This window comes from Lepisosteus oculatus, chromosome 5, assembly GCF_040954835.1.
Source record: "Lepisosteus oculatus isolate fLepOcu1 chromosome 5, fLepOcu1.hap2, whole genome shotgun sequence".
In the NCBI taxonomy this organism is placed as follows: domain Eukaryota; kingdom Metazoa; phylum Chordata; class Actinopteri; order Semionotiformes; family Lepisosteidae; genus Lepisosteus; species Lepisosteus oculatus.
In genome coordinates, this window is record NC_090700.1 from 44615630 (window position 1) to 44638459 (window position 22830).

Below are 22830 nucleotides of genomic sequence, written 5' to 3' on the forward strand. Positions count from 1 at the left end.
TGTTGACCCAGATATCCTGGCTAAATGTAATTCTGGGCTTGTACAACATGACGTTCCCCTCAAATTAGTTGGTGAGGTCGGTTGTGCAGTGTAGTGCCGACAGGCACTAAGACAAGTGTGTCCGTCCCATCCTATGTGTGAACCGCTCTGGGGTCTTTCAGTATGAAAGTGCAATATAAATGGGAAGGAAATTTTTTTTACAAATGATAATGTTATATTATTTCTCGCAGCGAGTTGTTATTCGGGCGAATTATGTTATTAGTGTCCGTCTCACGAACATTTATTTCGAGCTCTGAACGTCTTCATGATATATATAATCAAATTCGCATCATGTTTATTTTGTACAATTTATAGATTTGAATTGGCACCAGATAAAGGTGCCAGTTATTATTTATCTCTTTAACATTTCTAAACAATTTGAATATTCACGTTTTGTGAACAGGTGATTCGTTTAACGAAGTAGTGAGACGTAAATGAAAATAATAGCACCCTGTAGCTGTCATAAACCCCCTCCATTCACACGGAACTAGTCAAATTTCTAAATGAATTAAAACTCGTATGTTTCCAAGAACTGAATGTACAAACCGATGACGTAGTAGCGACTAGAGGCCAGAGCTGCTCAGCTCGTCTGCTTGCGTCGGATATACACGAAGTCTTCCGGGAGTTACCGAGGACAGGAAGCCACATGGAGAATAATGTGGTTATATCGCATAAGCCACGGCTGCGTCACCCTTCCTAAAAATGGCGGACATGGACGACTTGTTTGGTAGTGATGGCGATAGCGACAATGAACAGAGAGGTAATGGTTATCTTCATCACTGATCATTTTCTAGTTCTGATTATAAAGCGTTGGTGATTATAGTGTTTGAATGCATGTTTCGAGAGACACTGGCCAAAGCGAAGCCTGTTCCTGACTGAGGTATAACTGTAATACGCGATCCCAGTATCTGTAGATATGGTGGGGCTGAGGTCTGTAGTAGTTTGGATTATTGATCATTAGTTTCTGCACCTTAACAGTCGTGCTATACATCGGGCACTTAGTAACGAACGTCTCTTTTCAGCAAGTTAAGGACTCACTGAATTTTTATCATGTTCTTTGTTCGACCACAATTTTGGGAGCAAGGCTTATAAGTATTACAAAAATAAAACATCGGTTTTGGATAACAAGCCTGTTAAATTGTTCACGAAGGCCTATTTTTTTCCAGGACCGAACTACAGGGTGCAGTATGAATACATACAAAACAACATAAACGCTTTGAAATAAAGGTTGTGGCATTCTTGCATTTCAAGATATTCACGATTTATTTCTAGGAGATTAGTGACGTCATTTGTTTATCTATTTTGTGGAGAGTGGACGAATGCAACATGGCAGTTTCTTTACATTTACTGTTTGAGTGTTAACCATCCGTCAGTGCCTTGTGAAAGTTCATAATTAAAAAGGTTCAGCTGGTTTCTCATGCTGACCTGTATCTCCCAGTTCAGAACTTGTAAAAACCCAGTTGATCCAAGTTTATTGCAGCATAACTGAAAGAGACTGTTTACATTATTCTGGGAAACGTGAGATGACCAGTATAATTGACGAGTACTTTTTAGAACAATTCATACCATTAGAAACCAGTTTCTAATTTCTACTGGAGGTTCTGCTAGCAATTTCACTGTAGCCAGTGCTGTTCCCGGGTATCCCTTTGAAGGAGGATATGTTGAGGATACGGCGGAGCAGTCGAACTGTGGCTAAGGATCTCTGCCTGTGGCTGGAAGGTTGCTGGTTCAAATCCCGCAGAGGAACCCTACTCCGTTGGGGCCAACTGCCCAGGGGTGCCATATAAATGGCTGACCCTGCGCTCTGACCCCAAGCTTCTCTCTACCTGTCTGTGTGTCTCATGAAGAGCGAGCTAGGGTATGTAAAAAAGACAAATTCCTAGTGCAAGAAATGGTCTATGGCTAATAAAGTGATCTTATCTTATGTCAGGACAGTGCTTCGTTTTAGCATATTGGGGTTTGTGCAGTGTGATACACCAGCAGAAGACTTGAGTTTCCCAGGTACTTGCAGCAAGTTAGTACCCTCTTAGTGCTTGGTAAAGTTGGAGAAGCATTGTGGGGAGTAGCGATTTATTTGGGTACACTATATCTGAATACTTTTGGGATAGAGCCATATTTAAATTGGTTTGATACAATTTGTGTGATGCAATCACCATTGTAATACAATGATTATTGTTTTCAAACCATGTTTTAACGTGTATTTGTTAAATATTTGTGTATGGTTAGATCATGTGTGCACCGCAGGGTTGCATGCTTTCATGCTTGCCTCCCCAATGAGGAATGAGTGCAATGGCAGGTACATTAGAATTACAACATATAGGAACGTAGTAGTAACAGAGTGATGACATAAGTTCATGATATTTTTGCATTTCTGTGTGGTTTGATTGATTTGTAATGTGCCTCACTCTGCATGGTTCACTTCATTCAGGATTCAGTCATCTACAAGCACTGGCAGGAGGGTAGGGACTGAATAATCCTTTCCCACAAGGAATTCATATCTCTCTAAATAAATGAAGAAAGGCTAGTCTTATGGCACAGATGAATAAAAAATTAGATTCACCTAATAAAGGAAACGTTAGCCCTGCATTCACAGGGAGCTGTGATTTCTGGACTAGCCCTGTCTTCTCCCATAGGGAAGATGTGTTGCCTCTCTCTAATCAGGAGACACCCTGAGCACCAGTTCATCACCTCTACGGAGAAGGGTAGACTGGGGGCTGTCAGTGTGTGGGCTGTGGAGGACACAAAAGCTTACTGTATAACCACAGCTGAAGCATTGTGCATTGCCTGAGATTTTTCCCACTCAGTCTAGAATTACTATGAACACAGCAGTTATGAAAAAGTGGTTAAAGTTAGTTTTTTGCACTGTATGCTCTCTGTTTTAGGATTGACTTTAAAGCCCCACCCAGGCATTTTGTGGAGGCAGTTGATAACTACAGTTACACATTACAGAAGACTTTTACTTGATGCATTTAAATATTTATTTTGTTTTGAAAAACTACACTTTAAAAAAAAATATAAAACAGGATTCAAGGTATGTGTGGTTGTTACTTTTATCCTTCCACACTTAACCTATGTATAGGTTACTTAACCTATGTATAATTTTTGCATTAACAATCTTCTGTAGTGCTCTTAAAATTGAAGTGCTTGGTGATGTACTTCACCAAGTACATGTGTAAGTTCAAGTTTATTTGTCATTCCAGCCATATACAAGTATACAGAGGAGCAATATATCGTTATCCAGGTCTCCAGTGCGAATACAGACAAGACACTGAAGAGACAATGCTATAGACAATGTTGACAGACATTTCTGACAAGGTACAGGGTACATAAAGTGCAATGTGCATAGTGCAATTTACTTTACAGGATTGTGCAAGGAATACATCGGACAGTATGCCTGACATTAAGCAAAAAAGAACTAGGTTTCCAGATTTGGAATAGATATAGTAGGGATCAAGAGCCTGACAGCCAGACATGAAAACAACGATGAATTGGTGAAATGCGGAATTTTAGAAATTATTACAGGTTAATCTGTTAGTGAGTAATTTTTTATTTATTAGTTGTTGCTTTAAAATGAATCAGTGAGACAATAACGCACGTTTTGTAGAATTCCCCCATCATTGCTCGTTCTCTTTTGACCCTAGATTCCGGATCCGGCTCAGGGTCGGGCTCGGATTCGGAACAGGAACGACCCAGGTCGGTAAGCAATGGTTCAGGCAGCGAGAGCGAGCCGGAGGACCGCGACGACGAGGACGACGAGGAGGACGGGCGCGAGGCAGGCAACCCTAGCAACAAGGAGCTGTTTGGAGACGACAGCGAGGAGGAGCACGGCAGCCAGCACAGCGGCAGCGACAACCGCTCCGAGAGGTCGGACAACCAGTCCGAGGGCAGCGTGCGCTCGGAGCAGGAGGACAACGAGCAGCCCAGCGGCTCCGACGGGCACCAGGAGGAAGAGGAGGAGGAAGACGAAGGCGGGCACAGGTCGGATGTAGGCAGCCCTCAGTCGGAAGCTGGCAGCCATCGGTCTGAGGGCGGGAGCCCCCGTTCCGAGGCCCCCAGCCCGCACTCGGAGGCGGGCAGCATCCGCTCGGACGCAGGCAGTGCCCACTCGGAAGCTGCCTCCCCTCGCTCGGACGACGGTGGGAGCCCTCGATCGGACCCGGGGACCCCCCGGTCTGGACCGTTGACCCCACACTCTGAGGGGGAGGGATCGGTGAAAGAGGCGCATTCAGAGGACGAGAAGTGGGACGCACAGGCCAAGAGCGACCAGTCAGACGACGAGGAAAAGCCCCGGCATACGGATGAGGAACATGGGCACTCCGACGAGGAAGCTGAAGAACGGGAGCATAAATCAGGTAGGAGGTGAATGGAGAAATTCCGTAACGATCTTGCCAGTGCACTTTGCGGGTGACGTGGTGGTGTTTGCAAAAGCATTCTTTGTGACCTGAGTTTTACCGTTCTGGGTTGTAAAATCTGATGTGATCTGATGTTGGGATTTTCTTTTCATTTTATAGAATCTGCAAAAGGCAGCGACAGCGAAGATGATTTTGTGAGACAAAAACACAAAAGGACAGCCGCTTCAGATTCAGACTCGGACAGTGACGCCGGAGAAGAAAAAGGTATGAAGTCGCCCTGCGTACTGAGTGTGAAGTGCATGAATCGGCAGAAGGTGGCACAAGTTAGCAGAAGTTTCAGAAGGTGGCACTGGCTCCCTGAAGCCTGGATAGAACTGAATTGTCTCTGGTCTTTCGCTGTCGCAGATTTCAGCAGAGTAGTGCTGTATGGCCCTGAAGCTAGGGATGGCTTTGATTGATTTTTAGCTAGGGAAAAGCTGGACAGGCTGAGACCACTATACAGAGTTTCCTGCTTCTTCATTTAAGTCAAGAGTTAATAATGCGGGCTGGTTAAGGGCAGAATTATATTACAGAGGAATCTACATCCTTAAATTTTCCTTGTAGTTTTCATTAAGAACTTTTAGGCTTAATTATTGTTGATGATTTAAGTGTCTCTCTCTGAGTAAAAGCCCTTGTTTGTCTCATCTGGATTAAGACTTGTCCATGTCATGTTTTCCTTATCCAGGCAATAAGCCTGCAGCCAGTGACCTCTTTGGGGAAGCAGATGACATCTCCTCAGACAGCGACGCAGAGAAGCCTCCTACTCCTGGACAGCCCATGGTAAATCAAGTCCAATGTCTCTCCAATCCTCATCTAAATGTGGAAATTGTGAAAGGATTTTTCTTTGCTTAGCCATTATGTGTCCGGTGCAGTGCTTCCGTGAGTCTCACAGCTTTTTGTACTGCAGGACAATGACGATGGAATGGACAATGAGCAGCAGGAGGAAGAACAAGTGCCAGAAACAAGGATAGAAGTAGAGATTCCCAAAGTCAACACAGATTTGGGAAGTGATTTGTACTTTGTAAAGCTGCCCAACTTCCTTAGTGTGGAGCCCAGGTGAATAGTTTTTTTTAATATACAGCACACAGATGAAATTGTTGCATAACAAATTTGAGTACAGATGCTTGAGACTCTTCATGCTTACTTAATTGAATCCATTAATTGAATGCCCCTCTAAGTCCGCTTTATAATTTCTCATTCTTGACAGACCCTTTGACTCTCAGTATTATGAGGATGAGTTTGAAGATGAAGAGATGTTAGATGAAGAAGGCAGAACCAGGCTAAAACTAAAGGTAAGAGTATCTAAAAAACATAATTCTTTTTTAAACAGTTGTAAAACGGTTGTAGGTTTTGAAGGTGGCTGTGTATTGTCCAGAAAAGCACTATATAAGTGTAAGCAATTATTATTATTATTATTATTATTATTATTATTATTATTATTATTATTATTATTGCATGGTAGCCTGACTTGGCAAATTCACATGACAATTCACAAAATGGTCATGTACGTTAATATGTGGGAGGCTTCTTAGCTTCAATCACAATATAAAAACTCTAGAATTTCTCAAAAATAATAATCTTGTAACCTAGAGCCCCTAAAATGACCTCACTCAAGCTTTTGTATGCTATTCGAACCTCGTGTACTATTCAAACCCAGCTGAGAATCTCACTTTCCAAGCAAGTGTATGTCTCCCTTGCGGCCGCTAGAGGCAGCCTGATGGGGTTACAGCACTTTGATGGGGCACCTGGTGCGTGAGCACTTGCAAATGCTATGCTTAACACGGCATTTCAATAAAAGACATTAAGGACTGCTTGCTGCTTCATCTTCAAGGTTGAAAACACTATTCGGTGGAGGACCCGGAGAGACGAGGAGGGCAACGAGACCCGTGAAAGTAACGCACGCATTGTGAAGTGGTCTGATGGCAGGTGAGGAGGCAGCTTTTCCTTAACTTTTGTTCACAGTAACAAAACCCCCTGTGCTGTTTTTTTCAGTTTCAGCTCCCAGCTGACGTTGGTTTTAACGTTTTTAATTCTTTCCAAAACATCATTGTCTCAGCGAGGGGGGGGGGAAATGTTTTTTGACAAGTAATTTCAGTTCTAGTAACCATCTTAAAATTGTGTAAAATATCATTTCATGTCTTTTTAAAAGATTGTAACAATGGTAGAATAATTGTACTCTTATTGTGTTTTGTTCTGGCAAGTACAGACATTTCATGGCTTTTATAGAGTACTTATTGTAAGAAAGTCTAAGCCTTAAAACTTCAGGGAATTTAAGTGGTAATGATGATAATGATTGTGCAGTTTTAAATGTCTTTGTTATTGTGAAATTGGCCCTTGCTTGCATCATTGTAACAGCTTTCATGATGCGATCATACTTTTCAGAAGTATTGATAGAAACTAATTTGGCATTTTTAAGAATTGCTTTCCGTTTTAAGCTACTCCATAGGAAGTGCTGTTTTACATTTATACTGCACAGTGATCATGCTATGTTCCAATGTCAAGGAGTCAGATAAAGAAGTGATATTCTGAAGCATTCCACCATGTTATAAAAGGTGTTAAAAGCCTTCTGGAAGAATGCTGATGGTATTCCTTTCTCTTCCCAGCATGTCCTTGCACTTGGGGAATGAAGTGTTTGATGTCTACAAGGCTCCTCTTCAAGGAGATCACAACCATCTCTTCATCCGACAGGGAACTGGGCTTCAGGGACAGGCTGTGTTCAAGACCAAGCTCACATTCAGGTGCCAGAGTACTCTTCTCTCTGCACAGTACCTTCCTGAATGAGACACAGTAAATGAACTCTTTTCAAAGCCTGATGGGCAGTTCTGTTGATTTTCCCCTGTCTTACTTGACAGTTGTGATTCTTTCCTGCTGAGACTCACATTTTAATGTACATTTTCTATTATATTATACTTATAATACAAAACATATAGAATATATCTTTAATATACTGTCCTATATTACTAATATACTGTTTTCCAAGTTATAAAAAATAGTGGAGGCATGTGACTTGTTTGAGCCCTGGTTTTCTGACAGAAAGGTAGGGCTACTAGTGTAATGTAGCCCCATCAATGGCTTATCTGGACCTTTACAGATTAGAAAACATTCTGCGTTGGACTGTGCTTTTTAATGTCCCTCCCTCGTATATATGGTCTTTCATACAGCTGCTGAAGGCTGAGTGTGGTTATTGTTCTCTCTCTTAAGCTCAAATTCTACCATAAATCTGTTCTGTTTAGACGTAAAACACTTGGAAAAACTCAATAGAGAGTCTTGCATAAAAGAGCATTACGTTCACAAAGACATAACAGCAGGGCTTTTGTTTGACACTTTAGACTCATTCAGCTTACAACTCTTCTGGAAAAGTTTCAAGTACTGAGAACAGTGAGGATATGTCAGCACATGTTGTGAAAAGATGGTTTTAATCACGTGTTTGGAAACAATCAGATTTGAAAATAGAAATTAAAATTGACCAGGGTTGAACACAATTATAAGAAGTTTGCTTGTGCACATGTTTGTACAAGTTTATTGGGTTTAGAACCTTCTCATTTTGTTCTCCCTTGAAATTTAAAATGTCAGCTTTTGTGCTGTGAGCCTGAGCCTATCTTATTCATGATGATTTGTCTTTTACAGACCCCACTCCACAGACAGTGCCACTCACAGGAAGATGACTCTGTCTCTAGCAGACAGGTGTTCAAAGACTCAGAAGATTCGGATTCTGCCAATGGCTGGCCGGGACCCAGAGTCTCAGCGCAATGAAATGATCAAGGTAATGAGGCAACCAGTAGCCTCATTTATAAATAGTAGATGGTTATCTGACAGGTAACTTATGCTTCGTTAAGAAATTAATGACTAATATAATGTCTGTGAAAGACACAAGACCAAACATAAACATGAACAAGCTGCATTAAAAACTGTGGAAAATGCAGTCACTCCATTGCTCTTTTTTATTGAAAGTTCTACACCTTTTTCTTGATTTGCTAAAATGCTTAAAGAAAACATTCAGAATCTTCCCTGTTCATACCAGTCTTGTTTAGCTCAGAGCTATTTGCTCAGGCCCATTCAGCCTGTTTGGTAGTTGTTCTTTGTACTTTTGCATGGTAAGTGACTAAAATGGAAGCAGGAGTTCCAATATATGTATATTTTTAAATTGACAGTCCTTGTCCTTTCATTCTTAAAGCTGATGTTCTGTGATTTTTAAATTACACAGGTCTGTATCTACTGAAATGACTTTAGAGCTCAAAGCCAGCCAAATGTTTACCCTGTTTGCTCTAATATTTCATTTTTTTGCGAGGGAGGTATTTTGAGCTACATTCAATGAAGGTGCTTCAAAGGTGCAGCTTCCCCCATTTGTGTATTGTAGAGAAATAATCAATGCACTATGACTGCACATGTCATCCATCACGTTGTGGTGCCAGTATTATTTTGATGGACTTATTTTTTCTTTCCACATGTTAATTGTTTACAATGAGGATGAGCTCCTTTGTGAGCAGTACTGCTGAGGTTTGACTAGAGAAGTTGGACTCGCGGATGTTCTCTTCCATGGTGGCAGAGTTGTGTGGTACAGAGTGCAGGTTTGCTGCCACCCGGGCATGAGCTCCAGCCTTGTCCCAGTTAACTCCCAGTCCCTGTCTCCGCCTTTCAGAAAGAGGAGGAAAGGCTGCGTGCGTCGATTCGCAGGGAGTCTCAGCAGCGCAGGATGAGGGAGAAGCAGCACCAGCGCGGCCTGAGCGCCAACTACCTGGAGCCGGATCGCTACGAGGAGGAAGAAGAGGGGGAGGAGTCCATCAGCCTGGCAGCCATCAAGAGCAAGTACAAGGGAGGCGGCGGAATTAGAGGTGAAGCTCATGAACGCCATCTCCCAAGTGTGAATTGCTTGAATAAGAAGGAAATCACCTGTGTTTTTGGAGGGTGTTACTACCTGAAAAGAATGAAATTAGGGCACAGGGGTTTTGAGGTTGTTTTCTTGTACAGTATAACAAGCAGAACTGGAACATCTCTAAGTCAGTCAAAGTCCCATAACATGCTGACCAGTGTTCAGAATTTAAACTTTGCCGTAATAGGAATGTCATGTTGGTGCTTTAACAGTATTTCTTCATACAGAGGAGCGGGCCAGAATTTATTCCTCAGACAGCGATGAGGGCTCGGATGATGACAAAGCCCAGAGACTCATGAAGGCCAAGAAACTGGACAGCGATGACGTATGTCCTTCAACTGTTTATTTTAAATCTCTCTTAATGTCTCAAAATAAAATAGATTGCTTCAGAATTGGTTAAATAATCAGAAATAGTTAAACACAGAGTGACATTTTCAAAAGCTGATTTTTGTGCTGTTAAAATTAATGAATTATGATCTCATAAAGACACAAAGCACAATATTGTGATATACATTTAGAACCGTTTTTTTCAAACTTAGTTTTAATGTTTCATCCTTCCAATATGCTAGTTGTTTGTGTTATACTCTCTGATGCATTACTGTTCTTGCACAGCAGTTGGTGCTGTTACTTAGGTTTTGGTTAGATTAATATAAACTCAAAGCCAAGCTATGTTCTACATTAGGCTGTGAAGTACATAATTATTTTAATCTTTTAAATTCTCCATACGTGTCTGGTAGAAACATTTTGAATTTGCAATCGGCATTTGTCTTTTACTGACTCTTAACAGGAGGGAGAGAGTTCTGGGAAGAGGAAAGCTGATGATGATGAAGAAATGTCCACAAAGAAGGCCAAGAAATATGTCATAAGTGATGAAGATGAGGAAGACGAATAATTTTGTAACGGTCGCAGTATTTTGTCAGTTTAGCTAGTTATTCTATTTTTATGAAAAAGGAATTTTGTTTTTGTACAGATTGGTTAAATTAAAATAATAAACAGCCTTTCAGTTGTGTGGCATTAAACACTATAGTGGAGTTTCTAACTTTCCCCAAGAAAGTATTAAAGATAATGTACCAAATAGTCTAAAATGTTGGTAACCTTTTTTATATCATGCCCTGACGAGAAGAGGCCGAAGGCCCATTCAGCCTGTTTGGTAGTTAGCAGTTGATTGATGGGAGGATCTTAAAAAAAGAAGGGTATTAATTTCAACAACATGATTTGGTAGCCTGTCCCATACTCCTACCCGTTGGGTGAAGAATTGTCTCCTCTTCCCAGTTTTAAATGCATTTCTATTTAGTTTACACTCTCTCAGTTCTGAAGAAATCTGCAAGGTCAACGTTGTCAGTCTGCCTCCTTTGTTCAATAGGTTAATTTCCTTCAACTGAACTTGAACTTTATTGCCATATGTAACCAGTACATGTACTGGTACAATGGAATTCTTACTTACAGAAAGTGCAGACAGTGCATCAAGACAATATACAAACAGTAGACAATGTACAAGTAAACAGTTTGAATGTAAATAATGCAGACGTGTAAACAATGACTGGAGATGTGCAATAAATAAGAAATCATAATGAGGTAGATTGTGTAGGTGTGGTCCGAGGGGCATGGCTAAACGTGTTCGCCAATCGCACTGCTTGTGGATAGAAGCTATTGAAGAATCTAGTGGTCAGTGTCCGTATGCTCTTGTATCTCTTGCCTGAGGGCAGTGGGGTGAAGAGCTCATGCCCGGGGTGGTGACTATCCTCTGTGATGGCCAGAATTCTACCACGGCAGCGGTCCTCATAGAGCTGTTTAATCTCGGTGAGACCACAGCCGATGATCTTCTGGGCCATATTGACCATTCTCTGCAGTGCCTTTCTTTCTCGAGAAGAGGTGTTGCCATACCACACGGTGATCCTATTGGTGAGGATCCTCTCGATGGTGCGGTGGTAGAAGTTCACCAACACAGGTACTGGCACCCCCCATCGTTTGAGTGCACTGTCAGTGTACTTCTGCACAGCATGAATATGAGTGTGTGCAGTGCAGAGGTTTCTTTTTTTAAATGGGCTCTGCAGAGTTCCCAGTGCTGAATGTGAGAACGGCACTAGCCCACGGCGTGGGGTTCTGCTGGTGCTGGCATGGCTTCTCGTGGGCTTTGATCATGGGATCTGAGCTGCTGCGTCTCCCTCGGCGCACTGCTACATAATGGAGGCTAATTAGTAGTCCAGCTGGCAACGCTGTTCCCTGTACTTCACTTGCACTTCAGCAGGTGACATGGCAGGCTGCTAGATCCTGTGAAGAGTGTGGGTTGTACAGGGCTCCTTTTAGTAACTTGAGATTTCATACTCATCCTGCAGAACCTGGAGGACTGCATCCTCCGCGCTCAGGACTCTGAGAGTTGGATGTAAATGAAGGAATAAAAAAGATACAGAATAGTTGCAAAAATATCCATCAAGCTTTTTTTAAGTGACTGACAAGCTTATGCCGAACAGCTAAGTTTGCTAAAATAATGTGGTAAGCCAGGGCAAAAGAGAGTAAAGTCCAGGTGTTTGAGGGAAGGCATTGTGATGTCATGGAAAAGAGGCAAAGTGTCATGGAAAGCTAACTTTGATGGTCATGGGGGAACCCAGGGAGCAAGTTCTGATTTGCAAGTGGTGTTGGTAGAATGAAAGAGATCTGCTTGCTTTGGGATTTTTATTTATTTAGCAGGGAGAATGCCCTGGAGGTCACCTCATTTCTGAGGCGGCCGTAGCCAGACAAAACCGGCTGCAAATCTGCACACAAGACAGGAAGCGGTCTTTCTTAATGGCCGGGGGATTTAGCCAATATTATATAAAATGGTTCAGCTTTTGATTCTGAATGGCCTTTATTTCAAACGGTACACATAGGAGGTCAAGGTAGCTTTTAGTCACAATGGTGATCTGAACTAGAGTTGTTAATGTTTCTGATACGAAACTGATGTTGGCTCCTGAAAATGAGGGTTGATACTATTATACCAGAACGAAAATCATGGAAAGGCATGATTTTTAAGTCTCAATTTTTACAGATTTTTTTTTTCTGTCTGCATAGAACAGAACAGGACATCAGTGAGCTTTAAAGTCTTATGTTAATACGTGTCTTTATCTTTGGAGGTTCTGAATTCCTGGTACTGTTGGTAATAAAAGGTTTTTAGAAAGTACCTGAGTTAACTAATTGTGAACAATTAGAGTGCTTTGTCCTGTTTATGTTTCCAGGAACTGTCCTGGGCTCTTCTGTCATAAATCTTTCTGTGTAAATCATTTTATTTCCCTCTTGGAATGTACAGAATTGTTTTTAGAGAGAAAATGGGCTTTTCCTTTCAAACCATTTTTATGAAGTTGTACTTTAAAAGCTGCTGATATCCATTTAAAAAACTAATCCAGTGTTTGCCATAAAATGGTGTCTTGAGGTAGCAGCCTGACATTGTTGACCTTTTCTGAAATACATTTTCTCTGCTCCGTCTGCTCTGACGAGCAAGAATGTGGTTATGCAATACTGTCACATTGATGAACTGAATAAACTCACAGTGTGGTAAGCTCAGGACAGAGCAGGGAAGTAAAAAAATCAGAGAAGTGCTGGGCCTGGAGTGCATTAGTTCAGAAGTTCACATGAAAAACTGAGCTCACAAACTGCATTTCACTAAGATTAATTTGTTTCCTCCGTTTCACTACAAAACTGGGAGATTCAGTAATACACCTGCTGCTTGCCCAAGGTACAGAGATTTAAAATGCAAGCAGTCTTAAGATTTTTTTATTTTTATACTTATTATGCCAAGACTCCTTTTTTTTCCATGCCTAATTACACAAACCCAGTTACAGACCGGTGGCGTGTCATGATTGCAGCTGCATTTTGAGATCACATCTTCTAAAGGTGACTATCAAGCCAAAGGCCATCTATCATTTCATCATCCAGGAGCGTGCTCTGAATTCGGCTGCCTTAGGAGGCAATGGCATGCATGACTAAAAAGGCTTTTGGGCTGTTCTGTGTGAATGATTGATTCAAGAGCCCTTCTCTGCCTGTGAAACCAGGCCTGCAACACTGAGAAAGGTTTAAGTCTTGCAATGTATTTGCTAAGTTTCCCAAAAGACCCCTTCTAACAGCGTCCATGTTTGTACTGGTCTGGGCATGCCTGGATTACTGAAGAGTTTTTAAAAGAATGAGTCAACACAGCCTTGGCACAACTCCTTTGAGATGAAAGACTAGCCAATGATACCAGCTATGCAGCTCCATTTTGTCATTTTCACTATACTACAGTAGTTCACTTTGTGTAATTGCTGACGATTTGGTGGCAATAGTAACAAACTGCTGGGTAATATTTCATCCAGTGTTAATGGGAACATACATGTCAATACCTTATCCGTCCTTTACCTTTAGAAACCTATTATTCTCTGGTTAAAACAATTTAACAAGATACTGTTGACATGATCAAGCGATAATAGCACTGGATTAGCCTAAAACACTACTGTTGCTTATTAAGGTGTTTAGATTAGTAAGAAGTGTACGCATTCTGCATGAAAGCTTAAATCTCAGTTCCCTGCTACGTTCTTATCTTCGTCTGCTGAATCAGGAGTCCTGGAGATGTAAATAATATGAAATGCAGACACTCCTTCTGAGGAAAAAATGCTGACAAAGCAGTCGCCCTGTCAGCCACACCCATCAGAAGCGTTCTTAATGATAAGAAGGGTTCTGCTTTTAAATATTGATATTAAATATTATTAAAGCCTTCATTAGGCTATATTTAGAGATGTGCACCATTAGTTAGGAAGGCCACCAACACTATGCTGAAAAGCAGAATTATCAACTGGGACCCACTTGCCCTGCGATCAGTGAAAGTTTTCATGTTAAGATAGGTTTAGTAAGGAGGTGGTTAATGGATTATTGCCCTTATCTTTCAGAATTATAACACTGACACAGTTATAACATTATAACACTACGCCTAACCTCCTCCCCCCAGTAATCATATATCTTTGATCTCCATGTGATGCTCATGATCCAACTGGTGTGTGTTTCCCAAGATGCTGTACTCAGGACTGGAATATCCCCGTCTAACTTGCTTACGTAAGTGGTTAATTCCTGTAATCTAAACGAAATCTAAGAGCTCAGGGCTCAAATACGATCTCTGCTGGCACCCCCGACAGAGAGTTTACAGTGCCAGACGTGGGAAGAGCAGAATTAACACTGTGCCTGTCGGAGGGAGGCTGTTCACTCAGTCTCCCACTGCCATCCTCTTTCCAGCTGAGCTCTCAGTACTGTCCCGCACATCCAGCTGGCATTTCATGCTTTGCTGATTTTTTTTCCCCCTTACTTTGCAGAACTGTACAATTTAGGTCAGGCTGTACCCAGATAGAAAAGGAGAAAATCCACTAACAAGGAGTTACTTTCCAAAATGAACTGCACTACGCTTAAAGATTATGGATTAACACTCCCCTAAAAAATGGAAGAAAAAAAAATAAGCCATTCCAGTCCAGACTCATAAAGTGTGCATAAATCCCAATAATAGGTACAAAATCTCTTATTTCTAAATCTCCTTATTCTTACAAGAAGCTCCTACTGTCTCCCACATAAATTGCCTTCTCACCAGACATTTATGTTTCCGAACTGCTAAAATTGCTTTTAATTTAGCCACAGCGTTTGAGAGCCTATGAAGTAGCAAGGGAAGGTGATTAATCTGCAGCATTTGTTTCTGTTTATTTGAGGCTTTCTGGAGGATGTGGAGAGAGTTAGGAGTCTGAACAGAACCTTTTTAACAGAAGGTTCTTGGTGGAATTGTATGTCTAACTACAACAATTGTGGAAATAATGGGTGATTTTTTTTATTTAGCTAATTTTTATAAATATGCTAAATGAATGATAATGAAAAGCAGTTCCTGGTGTTCAATACTTAATATATGTTTGATCTATAAGCTTTATATTTAAGCTTTATAAGCTAATATATGTTTGATCTGAAAGTACAATATTACACTCCAATGACTGACAAATTTCCCTGAGGTTAATATATCAAACTTTCTGAAGATGACTGATTGTTACTGCATGCATCAGTTGAAATACATGCAGTAACTATATTTAAGGATTTGTAGAAAAATAAAGATCTAGGCTACCAGCCAACCCCACTACCTCATAATACAGTATCCAGTAGCAGGGCAATACAGTATGAATTTCTGGATGAGGCAGAGGTGTGGACTAGTCTCTCCATATCAGACACAGTCAGAGAAAGATGTAATTGAGCAATATTTCCAGCATGAAAATGTGGATATATTGTGTTTCTCTGTTGGCATTCGTGGATTCGACCCTCTCTCATTGCTCTAGAGCAAGGGTCACCCACTCTGGTCCTGTGGAGCCCCAGTCCAGCCAGGTTTGTGGGTCATCATCAAGTCTCTAATTCATGAAGACGTGGAAGAATTTAAATTTGATCAATTAAGCAGTTGACATGAAGTGTTTTCATCTTCAAGATAGAATTATCTTCAGTCTTCAAGAACCAGACCACTCTTAACTGAACAGGACACTTGCTGTATTCTTTGTTGACGATGGGTGTCCTCAATCTTTAAAAACAAATGACCTTTATGACAATCTTCACTGGGGCCCTTCAGGACCAAGGCTGAAGATTCCTGCTTTATCCATGGATCCCTTCTAACCACTTCTTCCAGTTCAGGTTTGTGGGGGAGCTGGAGCCTGTCAGGCACAAGACAGGGTACACCAGTCCATCACATGGCAGACACAGACACCGACATGCCCTCATTCACACCAGGGCCAAATTTTCCAGAAGATAATTAACCTACCAGTATGGCTTTGACTGTATGAGGAAAACAGTTCACCCAGAGGAAACCCATTCGACCATGGGGAGAACATGCAAACTCCACAAAGATAGCACCCCAGGTCTGGGATTGAACCCAAGACAATGCTAACCACTATGTCATTGTGTCGCCCATACTATACCTGCTCTAGTCTAAAGAAATTCCTCTGGTCTCTGCATCGCTTCTGTAAACCACTAGGTGTCAGCACCCACAGGCACATATTATGGGGGTCCGTATGTCATGGAGAGAGCTCCTTGGCATGCTCATAGTGTAGGACTGAACCACCCTGGCACTTGTTCTGTCACCCGAACCTCTGTGGTGTCTGAGGTGTAACGCCTCTAATCGATGCTCTCATTTGTGTGGCATGCAGTGCCCATGTAAGTGTCTGCTGGGTAATTTGCCCGTGCTTGGCAATTAAGAAGTAGGATTGTAATTCCCAGTATAAATGTTTACAAATAAACACACAGGCAGCAGACCTGAGGTTTCAAGACCTGCTGTGAACTCTGGTAGAGAGTGAACACTGACCTGCTTCCTGTTTCTCTCATCAGTCTATCAGCAATACAACTTGAAAAGCTAAATAAATAGAATTCAATTCAATAAAGAGGGGGGAAAGTTCATGGCTCAAGCTGAAGAGAGATTTATATTCTGACCCAATCTTGTTTAGCACTGCTAGGTTTTTAAGTTTAATGTGAAATAGGCAGGCAAATTAGGATATTGCAGAGAGAATTCACAGAGGTAAAGGACTCCATTTGTAATGATTAAATTATTGTGCATTGACTGGTTAAGTGAACGGTCTTTCAAGTAGGTTTTTATACAATTGCAGTTCTTCAGTTTCTGAGAAGTATAGCAATGAAGATATATTTTGGAAAATACACTGTAAGTATATACATATTTTCACAGGGAGTCAAAGACTGCTTCTCCAGAAAGACACCAGAAACCAAAGTTATTTTTAAAGAAGGTTCACACCTTCAACTATTGACTGATTTTAAAAAATACATTAATATCTAGATTTCTACCATACACACCTCCCCTGGAATTCATTTCCCAGTTTTCCATCTCTTTTAGACTCCCTTTTTCTAACTTCCTCCATCGATCCTTTTTCCATTTCAAGGTTGCAGGAGAGCCAGAACCTATCCTGGCAAGCAACAGGCACAAGGCAGGATACACCCTGGACAGGACACCAGTCTATCACAGCAAACAGACACACACACAATTTCACACCAGGGTTTATTTCCCAAGAAGCCAATTAATCCACAGTACTGTATGTTTCTGGAGAGCATTCAGAGGAAACCCACTTAAACATGGGGAGAACATACAAACTCCACACAGATAGCATCCCAGCTATAGAAATGTGAACGCTAAGTACAAATACTACAAGGCAGCAGTGCTAATTGCTGCACAGCCATGATTCCTCAGAGGTGGGATTTGAACCTGTTTTCCTGGAAGCAAAGGATTACATCCAATATAGTCATTTAGCCCATCGAGCTATCCTGACTCCCCTCCTACTTGTTCTCAAGTTTTCTTTCTGTCTCCTTCATCTCCTGCTCCTGCCATCTCCCTCATTCCCCCACACTCCTGAAGAGGCTCCACAGTCAAAACATAATGTTTTCTTCTTTCAGGAAATTAATTTCCACCTGTTTCCTTGCAGCTTGTCCACTGACACAGCTCCACACTCTGTGTACGAAAATTGTGCTGAAGCAGTGTAGAAACACAGTGGTCTACCTCTGTGGGAAAATGCTCATTTTAACTACTAACAGATTTGTGGTGGATTTTTAATGAGCTGGGTATTAACTGTAGTAAAGTGATGCGAAATTCAATGCTGCCTAGACTGCTTCTGGCATCAACAATTCTGGCTGGTTAAGTGCAGCACTGCTTTCTCAGGGGCTGCTTGAGTCCCTGTGTTCTGTTTGTGCTGCACAGACATGCATTCAATAACTCCTAACCCTGAGAGAAAAGACTAATCCAAAGCAGTTTTTTTGTTATGTATTTTTCACCCACTCTGATGTCAATCCTCAGGTAAACTCTATAACATTCAAATGAAGGTTATTTTCATGGGGCCTTATAACACAAAATATTTACGTACTGTATATGTTTTATTTTTCCATTTCTGAATTAGGTTTGTTTTAAAGTCAAAGGCAATTTAAACAAATCCAGCATATTTTCCAAAATATAATGACTTAACTCCATGAAATGTACCACAGCAGTCTTTAAATACAGTAGATGGTGACTAAGAGGCCTTTAAATACATAGTGATTGAATGTTTTGCTGACCTCTTCTATTGTCTCAAGTAAATATTTTTCTAGAGTACTTTCAAATAAAGCACTTATTTTAATAAACTGCATGAAGTAATTATAATTAATGTTTACTTACTTTTAGGATTTAAAATTACATACTTAATTCTGTAAACAAAAACAAATGTAGAAAGAAATATTTTAAAATACTTAAGCTTTAAAACTATAAAAATATGAGTAGTTACGGTATTTTGTTTTGAAAACCAGAAACTTCCAATTTCTTTTCTACTGTGCTCAAGGATTCATTATAGGTCTCTGTTTATCCCTTTAAAAAAGTCTACAGATATGTGGTATAATTCATAAATCTAGACAAACCTATAAGGAATAACTATCTAATATATTTTTCTCATCATCAGAGGGAGCACGGTTATAAAGATAGTGTGTTGCATGTGTGAAGATTTTTAAGCAGTACATAAAAGTTAAAGCTAATTACACCATTTCACAAAAACATTATCTCATCACATTCTGTGAATCATGGTTATTATACAGTACCTGCTTTCTGCTTTTAAATTGCATTGCAGATGAGTGAAATGTAACCCTTCAACACCTCATTTTGACACAGTACGATGATAGTATGAAGACCATAAAAATAATACTATCCAAAATATATTATGTCAAGAATATAAGTTAAGAGGGCAATTAATTGGAAATCTACTTCCATAAATTCCTTCTGAGTGTTATATTGAATAGCTGGCATATACTGGAAATCGGATTTCAGAGACAAACTTCTTAACTTACACAACTTTTATAAACGTTGTGCCAGTAACATATTTTCTGGAGTGAAATAAAAAGTAATGGGTGTCTGTCTGTACTTTCGCAGTTTGTTCTTGGAAGGTTCATCTGCATCATGGAAAAGTAGAGCCAGCTTCAATGTAAAGTTTGAAATTTAAAGTAATGCATTTCTTATGCATTATTCCAGTGGCTTAAACTGCAAGAGCTGATTAGTGGATAGGAAACACATAGTAGAAATAAGGGGTTAATGCTGAAATCGGGGTGATGAAATTTGTGAAGTGTCATAGGGGTCTCTATTACAAACACTGGCCAGTGATCTAGTTAATGCCCAATGAACTATACTGTGTGGTACAGTCAGTAAACTACGAATTCAGGTTCATAGGTGAATTTCATCTGGACTGCAAATCTAAGAGCCCTTGCTTTTTGCAGTATCTGCAAATGTATTGTCTTGTACTCAGAACATTCACTTTTATGTTGCTTGGGTCACTGAAAGAAATGGGTAGACCGTGTGCTCTGTCCTGCTGTCATAACGTGTATCATGGATATGTGGCTTTGTATTCTGAACTACAATATACTGTATATATACTACATACTACAGGCCATCATTTTGCCATTGTGCTCTGTTCTGGAAAGAAAATATTATAAGCAAAAAGTAGTTTGGCTAAGCTCATCCCGAAACAATATCTAGTAAGTGCAATATCTCTTAATTAATATTAATTAAAAATAATATTTGCTTAGTAAACACCCTCATACAGGAAGGGTTACACTATATATAGGAAGCTTACATTAAGTACAAGAAACAATCATTCAGGTAAGTACAACAAGATATATTACTAAAATGACAACAAGGCCAGCAAAACCTGAAAGTGCAATACAAGTGTTGCACTAGGCAAAATGAAATAATAAGAATTACAATTTTGTACAATGTGGGTACCATGCAGTAATGAAGACAGCCTGATGGTATGTAATTCCATCAAGAAATGTTTACAAAATCAAAACGCAAATCACATGGCCTGTCTGAGAGCTAAGAATGTTAGTGCAATGCAGTGTGAGAGCCATTGAAGGATGCAATAGAGAGCTGTGATCACATGTGCTGTCTAAACAGATTGTGTAAGCCAGGAGGTGGTCAGTGACAGAGCAGTTCTGATTTCTGTTGGCAGGTCTTTAGGCCACTGAGAGCTGAGGGTGCAGAAGGGTTTAGAAGAAGGAGAACAGAGAGGGGGTACAGAAGGGAGATCAGAGGAAGAGGCAGCGATAGGCAGGAGCAAAACAGTTGGATGAAATGGTTTGAAAGTTCTGTTGATGTTGCAGGAAAGTAGTTCCACCATCATACAAGATCTATAGTCCATATACTGTATACAGGATATGTAGAAATGTACAAGTTTCTTCCTATCTCAAAGAAACATTCTTCACAATTTAATTTCAAGTATTGTAGTTATAATTCATTCCATCTAGACCTTGCTCTTACCTTTGGAGCCTTTAACATAACTCTGGTATCCAAACTAGGTCAGCCCTGGATTACAAGAGCTGCACAGTCACCAGGCCTCAGTCTGCCAAAGTTCTGTTTGCCAGCAACACCTATGGTGACTCTTTCCTGTCCATCAACAGGAGGTGCTGTTATCACCATGGTGAGGTCTGCAAACAAGGCCCAGTTTCCACTGCGATCTCTCCACTAAACACTATTGTGAGACAAGGCCTCTCTGGGGCTGTTTGCTGTTAGTGTGGCATCTTGCAGAGAGAAATATGGAAGAAATACAGGTGTGTGAACTTGCACAGCTGAAATTAAACTATTACTAATATTTAGTTATGAATAAACAACCAAGAGAAGAGTTAACAGTAAGAACACATGCATTATCATGTTCACTAAAACATATATGAGGCAGTTATGTCTATAAGTGCCACAGACTGCTACTTGTCCAAAGGAGGCTTGAGTGTTTCAATACCCCTCAGTCATCTTACTCTGCTGTCCTACAAAAAGACACACCAGCTGGCTGTGGGATATCTCCTAACAAGCTATAGGTCACCATGCAAATCTGCTGGCAGCTTCCACTTCCAAATGTATCACAATTTAGTCATCACTGAAAGGCTCGTCTTTCAAATACTTAGTAACTAGGCTGCAGTGTAAATTATAGCATAGGAATCTTGACTAGGAAACCAGTTCTCATTTAAAACGCTTCTATATTTTCTTTTTTGCAACAGGCATTTGACACCCATGGTTAAGAGAGCAATGATATTGTCAATCCCCTTTGACACTTATTCAAAGAGTAAGAAGGCAGTGTCACCCATAGATAAGAAAATAAAATTGCTCTGTTCACATTAAAATCAGAAGCAGGCAGATGAAGGGACTCAAGAGCTTTCGTTTCACTACACCCATTCCTAACGATCTGGTTACTGAGCTCACAATCTGCAATTTCTGTCTTGAAAACCAACACTGAAACTAAAAATAACTTGTAGTAAACATTTATAGCCAGCATGTTACAGATTCTTATTCATGACAGGACTTACTTGCTTTCACAGCTCACTGCTGGGCAAGCTCAAAGCCTTAGCCTTCTTAACAGAAGGGATCCTAAAATGTCACTGCTGGCTATATATAGGCCACTCCACTTTAAATCTAACTTCCTGTAATGTCCTAGAAATCATGACACTCAAAGTAATATATATATATAGCCCTTTTTGAAATTACATCATGTTATTAAAAAGCAGTTAATCTGAATTTTTAGATTATCAACCCATATCAATTTATTTTCATTTCTGTGGGCAGTAACACACAGATATCGAGACAAGCCAAAATCACCAAGTGGCAGTGATTGTATAACTGCATTGACTCAACATGACTGCAACTAAAAAAAGGGTTATGGTAAAGTTGTGTTAGTTTCAATATCAGACAGTAATGTTTAATAATTACTGCTGTTTCTTAAGCATGAAGAAAATATTAACAATCTTTTTTTGTCAGCACACTGCACAAATGTATGTATAATTTTGCAGGAAGTGGGGAATGTGTGGTCCAGATGGTTCTCCTATAATGTCATATGAATGTGTTTGTTTTAATTAGTGGCCATGGACTTTAATATTAAGAAACTCACTAGAGACTTTTTACAGATCTGATAAATGTACATCTTCAAAATTCTACTGTTTTGTTTTATGTTAGTGCAGGTAATGTCTTTGTGGTTAAAATCCTCCATTTGCTTTTGCAGACCAATGCAGGAACATTTGGAGATTGAATCTAGTTTGCTGCCATCACTCACTGAGTTTTCAAATGGAAGAGCAGAATGTGCTTTTTAAATGCAGTAAGTCTGGTCTATAGAACGTGGAGTACCAGCTAATGCTAAATACTATGGGGTATTGATGTAGATGTGCTAGTCTGGAGAGAATTGCACCATCTGACCACTAACCCCAGAGCAGCCTCCCATCCCAGTACTCACCTGACCCAGCTTGGCTGAGCTTCTGAAGTCACGTTACAAAAATAGGCCACCTGTTGGGTCTGTAGTTTTCACTGATCCTGATTCAAAGGGACCAATAAAGCTATCATAAATGTTCTTACATAAATATTTAGTTTCCATCAATAGTAATGATAATGTTTAACTTAAATTGGCCCTGGAAGGGCTGAAAAGTTATTTGCTGATGCTGTGTTATTTGTGAGCATCACATATACAGTATCTGCATTTAATTATTTTTGTAGTTGCATTTGTACTAAATTGTGCAGTGGCTTTTTTCCACACT

The 22830-nt window shown here is 40.4% G+C and overlaps 1 protein-coding gene across 1 annotated transcript; it reads left to right on the top strand.

Annotated features, from left to right (window-relative positions):
- The first annotated feature begins 689 nt into the window (after positions 1-689).
- Positions 690-10385, top strand: leo1 (LEO1 homolog, Paf1/RNA polymerase II complex component). The gene is made up of 12 exons (XM_069190508.1): positions 690-799; positions 3681-4391; positions 4551-4655; positions 5116-5210; positions 5338-5486; positions 5638-5722; positions 6262-6356; positions 7034-7168; positions 8058-8193; positions 9070-9262; positions 9528-9625; positions 10088-10385. Exons 1-12 carry the CDS (start codon positions 742-744, stop codon positions 10190-10192), a joined length of 1965 nt encoding a protein of 654 aa, XP_069046609.1. The 5' UTR covers positions 690-741; the 3' UTR covers positions 10193-10385.
- Positions 10386-22830: the final 12445 nt, after the last annotated feature.

Coding starts and splice junctions, on each gene's coding strand:
- leo1 (XM_069190508.1), top strand. CDS start 742: ATGGCGGACATGGACGACTTGTTTGGTAGTGATGGCGATAGCGACAAT. Junction 7,169..8,057: donor AAGACCAAGCTCACATTCAG/GTGCCAGAGTAC, acceptor TGTCTTTTACAG/ACCCCACTCCACAGACAGTG. Junction 9,626..10,087: donor AGAAACTGGACAGCGATGAC/GTATGTCCTTCA, acceptor GACTCTTAACAG/GAGGGAGAGAGTTCTGGGAA.